The sequence below is a fragment of the Eptesicus fuscus genome, chromosome 20 (genome assembly GCF_027574615.1).
Source record: "Eptesicus fuscus isolate TK198812 chromosome 20, DD_ASM_mEF_20220401, whole genome shotgun sequence".
Classification (NCBI taxonomy): domain Eukaryota; kingdom Metazoa; phylum Chordata; class Mammalia; order Chiroptera; family Vespertilionidae; genus Eptesicus; species Eptesicus fuscus.
In genome coordinates, this window is record NC_072492.1 from 5,961,082 (window position 1) to 5,967,081 (window position 6,000).

The window sequence follows — 6,000 nt, forward strand, 5'->3', positions numbered from 1 at the left end:
CTGAACACTAAAATTCAAATCGTAATAAGACAATGAATGAGGAAATTAAAAGGGACATTGCTGGTTTAAAAAAACTGTCCTGAGTCCTTTTACAAAGCAACCATTCTCTACACTGTACGCTCAATTAAGGATCTATTTAGACTATCATTTCATCCTTTTTGGAAAAAGTAGCTTGCAGTCAGTTTATGGTTAACCTGGCCTCCCACCCCACCCCATGCTAACCCAGCGACTTTTCTCATCCTGTGGATGACAGTAATTAATGTGTTTTTCTTCTGAAATTCTATTTTAGCTTTTCCTCTTCTACCTCCCCCTCTTTGGGATAGCGTTTTTCCTACTCTGTTGAGATAACTTAAAATATGGTTTCTTTTTTCAGAGATATTAGTAGTATTTCCTCTGGCCCAGCCCAATCTGCAGCTTTAATCTCTGCTGACGGGCTGCTGGGGACCGGCCTCCCCCTGCGACCCAGGGAAGGAAAGCTGAGCCCGCCAGCCAGTAGCTCCGGAGTGAAGGATGTTATCTCTATTTCACAGGCCAAAATAGGAGGTCGAGTAGTTAAAAGTCAGAGATTCCAGGAAAGGAGGCAAGAATGCTGCCTTTTTTTAAACCGTGGTGTGTTTTTTTAATCGTTCTTATCACGTTAGTGATATTTGATCTTTGCTTTTACAGTCCAAACTTCTTCACACATCTGATCAAATTTCTTTCACTGAGATATTCCCACAATTTCTGGATAGATCTCCTGCCTCATCTGATGAAAATGTAACCTAAGCTTCCAGGGTGGGTTGGCCTAGCCAATTTCTCGAGTCCATTGAAAGGAGGTGCGCAGTGACAAAATCTGTGAAAGTGTCTCCCAGTGGCACTGGCGTAGCTCAGAGAGGAATGGCAGCCTGCAGCTCCCTGTGCACTATTTGGTTACCGTTACCCAGATCTTAGGATAGTTAAGAAATGGAGAATATGGCACATTAAAAGTTCATTTGAAAGAGGAATTGCAGATTTCTTAAACAAACAAACAAACAAAAAAAAAAACCCAGCTATCAGACATCTAATTATCATTTTCCCTTCCAAAAAAAAATTTTTTTTTAAAGATAACCTGACTGCAATATCAAAGAAAACAAAAATAGGGGAAACCTGCATCATTCAACTGAGGCACTGTCAGGCCACGAATTGCCACAAGGTTGGAGAATCTGTGCCAGATCCAATGCAATGTCTAAGAACCAATCGTGACCTCTGAGCTAGGCTTCCGGGGAATTCTCTTGGGGTCTTGGGGAAGTAGAAATGGAAAGCTGTGAATGAAATCAAACTGGCCACTAGTGATCACTTCTCAAACCTGGATGTAGGGCACTGAGATTTATGCTACAGTTCTTTGTATTTTTGTGTATGTTTGAAATTTTTCACAATATACAGCTAGGAAATAGTAGAGGTGAGAAAAATTATAGGAAGTCAACAAAAGCAAACTCACATATCATAAGTACATTCTTTTCTTACAAAGGCAAAGTAGAAATTAACAAAATTACCACACACACAAAAAAAAAAACATCAAATCAGCCATTAGAGTTAAAAATAAAAATAAAGAATCAATCCTAGATAATGCCTGGACCATAATGGAAATAGCAAGTGCAAAATGCAATTCCTAAGTAATCATGAAGTTATGAAAATTACAACTGTATATATAAAAACTTGTGGAATTTGCTGTAGTTGGAACATTGGCCCTTGGACTGAAGGGTCCAGGGTTCCATTCTGGTGAAGTGCACATACCTGGGTTGTAGGCTCAATCCTTGGCCCTGGTCAGAGCACGTGTGGGAGGAAACCAATCGATGTGTCTCTCCCACATTGATGTTTCTCTCTCTCTGTCTCTCCCTCTCTTTTTCACTCTCTCTAAAAATCTGGAAAAATATCCTTGGGTGAGGATTAAAAACAACAACAACAACAAAAAAAACTTGTGGAATTTGACTAAGTCTGTACTTAAAGGGAAATTAGAATCCTCAAAATGCTGTTATTAATTGAGAAGGGAGATTGAAAATAAATGAACTAAGCAGTCAATTACATAAACTAGAGGAATAACAAAGCATAACTAGAAAAAGTATGGAGGGGCATCAAAGAGCTAAAAGGGAAATCAGTGAATTAAAGAAGATAGCCTAATAGAGAAAGCAGAAAGATAGGCAGAAAATGTTAAATCAACTCCTCAACTGGGTGATTTTTAGAAAAATATTTATTGCTAAAGTTTACACAATATGAGGCAGAATATTACAAAAACAAACCAACAAACCAGTAACCAGGGAAGAAATTGAAAAGAGATTTGAAGACCCCAGTTCCTTTGCTACCCTCACTCTAAAAGTGCCAGGATTAGATGGCTGTGTATGTGACACGCATCAAATTTTGAAAGAATAGAAAATTATTTTGGTACTTAAAGTTTTCTAGGATATATAATAAGATGAAACTTTACTGGACTCGTTTTGTTTGTAGAATAATTCATATTTTAACAATTGATTAAGCTATTAATCAAAGGAAAAACTGCAGAAACATCTCATTAACGAATATAGATGAAAAATCCAAAACAAAGTAAAGATGATTCAAATGCAGGACTATATTAAAAGAATAATATACTATGATCAAAAAGAATATATTCCAGGAATAAAAGTGAATCTGATATAAGGATATTTATAAGTTTGATTTTTCTTATTGATGAATGAAAGGACAAAACACATTCAGTCATTGTAAATCCCCAAAATACAGTTATTTTAATATTGATTTGAGGAACATCTATTTCTTGTAAAACTTGAAACTGGAAAAACACTGCCTTAACATATACATATTTAATATGTATTTTTTTCTAATAACTAGTGGATTTAATGACAGTACACTTAAATTGGAAAAGTAAATAGGGTTTCTCTGTCTGGCTCATAAGTTTTGACTGGTCCTGAGACCCAGCCATTCTTGGGAGGAAAGCATGCTGGAACTGGGTGGCAGTATCCACTCTATCAGGATTCCCATGGGATCTGGCTGGGTGGCTCAGTTGGTTGGAGTGTCATCCAGTTCACCCAAGAAGTGGTGGATTTGACTCCCTGTCAGGGCACATACCCCCTTCCTCTCTCTAAATATACATATATATATATTCCAGTGGGATTGTGTGTGTGTGTGTGTGTGTGTGTGTGTGTGTGAGACAAAGTGATTCTAACATTTATCAGGAAGACTAGACAGATAAGACTCGCCAAGAACGTTTTGAATAGAGTCAGAATTTACTTTCGTGTACATAAAAATGTTCTCTAATATGATAATAACCCTATAATTGGACCAATGAAAAGAGGAAGCAAGATATTTAGAATATTGTAAAAATGACATTTCAAATTATTAGATAAAAGATGGACTATTTAATGTCTTGTTTGTTGTAGGAAAATTCCAGAATTATAAAGAGAAGTACTCTGTGTAATATGCTATGGTATGATATTAAATACTAGGGGCCCAGTGCACACATTTGTGCACCTTAAAAGGAACTGTGGGCCAAGAGGCTGCAGTAGGCACAGGGGCGGGTCTCAGCCCATCCTCTGCACCCCCACCTGGCCCCTCCTGCCGCAGCCCAGCCCTCTGTCTGCTGGCAGCCCTGCTCCTGCCACCACTCCCAGGTGCTGATGGTGCTGGCTCCACTTGCACCCGCTGACGGTGCGGAGCAATTGGGGCCAGTGCCAGCAGCGGGTGCGAGCTGCGGCTGCTGCCCCGATCGCCCCTCTGGAGCAGGGAGAGGTGGAGAAGCTGGCAAGCCACCGCTCACACCCGCTAATGGCACCAAGTGATCGGGACCAGTGCAGGGCACCAACAGCGGGTGTGACTGGCGGGCAGGACCGCAGTGCACAGGAGCAAAGAATTTTCAGTAACCACCAGAGGCTCGCCCCGATGACAGCGACCAGCGCCCACCTTGGTCTGACACCCCCGCTCACCTGCTCCACCATCCCACCATGGCCAACGCCTGCCATGTTCCGTGCACGCCCCCTGGTGGCCAGTGCATGTCATAGCGAACGGTTGTTCTGGTTGTTCCGCCGTTTGGTCTATTTGCATATTAGCCTTCTATTATATAGGACAATTGCTTTGTTTTTAAGAAAATTACAGAAAGTGTTCAGGGTAGTTTAATAGCATCTCATAGCAGTGTGATTGTGTTTATTACAATATTCTAATTCACATAAAGAATTTGATCAAGCTTATTTTCTACAGCATTGTGGGCTGGTAATAATAAAAAATAAAAATTAGATAGCATGTATTCTGTGCCAGGCGTTTTTCTAAGTTATTGAGGTACATTAACTCAACCATCACAATAATCATCTGAGATTATTATTATTATTATTATTATTATTTTATTATTATTTCCCATTAAATACACAGGCACCTGAGGTACCCCAGTCGCACATCTAGCAGGTGGGAGAGCTGGGATCGGGGCGGCAGTCCGGCTCTGAGTATATACCCACCCCCTCCCCTTGGAATGAGCTCTCTGTGTAAACCAGGGGCAGTCGCTGGCTTTCAGGCTCACGTGCCCTTTTCTTTCCTCAGGGACCTGATGCCCAGAACCCTGGACGGGCAGATCACCATGGAGAAGACGCCCAGTTACTTCGTCACCCGGGAGGCCCCCGCGCGCATCTCGGCCATGTCCAAGGACACCAAGCTCATCGTGGTGGTGCGCGACCCGGTGACCAGGGCCATCTCGGACTACACGCAGACGCTCTCCAAGCGGCCCGACATCCCCACCTTCGAGAGCCTGACGTTCAAAAACCGGAGCACGGGCCTCATCGACACGTCGTGGAGCGCCATCCAGATCGGCATCTACGCCAAGCACCTGGAGCACTGGCTGCGCCACTTCCCGCGCGGCCAGATGCTCTTCGTGAGCGGCGAGCGGCTCATCAGCGACCCGGCCGGCGAGCTGGGCCGCGTGCAGGACTTCCTGGGCCTCAAGAGGATCATCACCGACAAGCACTTCTACTTCAACAAGACCAAGGGCTTCCCCTGCCTGAAGAAGGCCGAGGGCAGCAGCAAGCCCCACTGCCTGGGCAAGACCAAGGGCAGGCCGCACCCCGACATCGACCCCGAGGTGGTGCGGCGGCTGCGCGAGTTCTACCGGCCCTTCAACCGCAAGTTCTACCAGATGACCGGGCACGACTTCGGCTGGGATGGATAACAATATAATTTAAAAAGAAAAAAAAAAAGAATCAAATATAATATATTTTTTTACCAATCGGTAGAGAAAAGGCAGTTTAATATTTGTGCTGAAAATATTTCTTTCACTAGTTTTTTCAATGAATGTTAAGAGATTGTTCTCACCTCTGACCCCATCTTCATGTGTTTAACTTACACCAAACATTTGGATAAACAGAAAAAAAGGAAAACTTTACTCATCTAAATACTTTCCATCCTTAATTTTTATTTTATGTTTTGTATACATGATTATAAAATAAGAGCATCAGTTGCCATTAAACCTTTTAAGAGAACTCGGAGGGGAAATCAGTCTCTCTCTCTCTGGCTTACAAGGCCCAGACAAAAATTGGTATTGTGTATTTCCCCCTTTAAGTTGTTCTTCTCCTGTGCCACTTTTTCTAAAACTATTTCCCAATTAATAATACTGTATGGTTTTACACCACTTCAGTTATCACAGTGTTTTTAAAACAAAACATTTTTTTTATCCTTATACTACTGTGTGGTCCAAGAACATGGTACACAGAGATTATGATCCCCACTTTACAGATAAGGAAACTTGAGTCTCAGGGAGGTTATCTTAGGGCCAGGTGGTGACTCCTGGACAACGCTTCTTCCACTTGTTCTTTGTTACATGCCACTTTTCCCAGGAGAATTGGAAATAAACATCTGTACCTTTAAAACTGGTTAGCCAGGTTGGACATGGGCTCGAGGGGACGGAGAGGGTTTCCTCTGGCTTTCTCAGCGCCAGGCCGGCCCTCGGCCCTCGGTCACACCACAGTACTCTCCAGGAGAACACCAGACCTGGGCACAGATTCCGTTAAGAGCCAA

At 42.6% G+C, this 6,000-nt stretch overlaps 1 protein-coding gene across 1 annotated transcript in view; it reads left to right on the forward strand.

Moving 5' to 3' along the window:
• Positions 1–5,319, forward strand: part of HS3ST3A1 (heparan sulfate-glucosamine 3-sulfotransferase 3A1) — a 91,613-nt gene extending 86,294 nt beyond the window's left edge. Inside the window, exon 2 of the mRNA XM_054709162.1 lies at positions 4,534–5,319. Within this exon, the coding sequence (XP_054565137.1) occupies positions 4,534–5,155 (622 nt within the window). The 3' untranslated portion in view covers positions 5,156–5,319. The remainder of the gene's footprint in view (positions 1–4,533) is intronic.
• Positions 5,320–6,000: the final 681 nt, after the last annotated feature.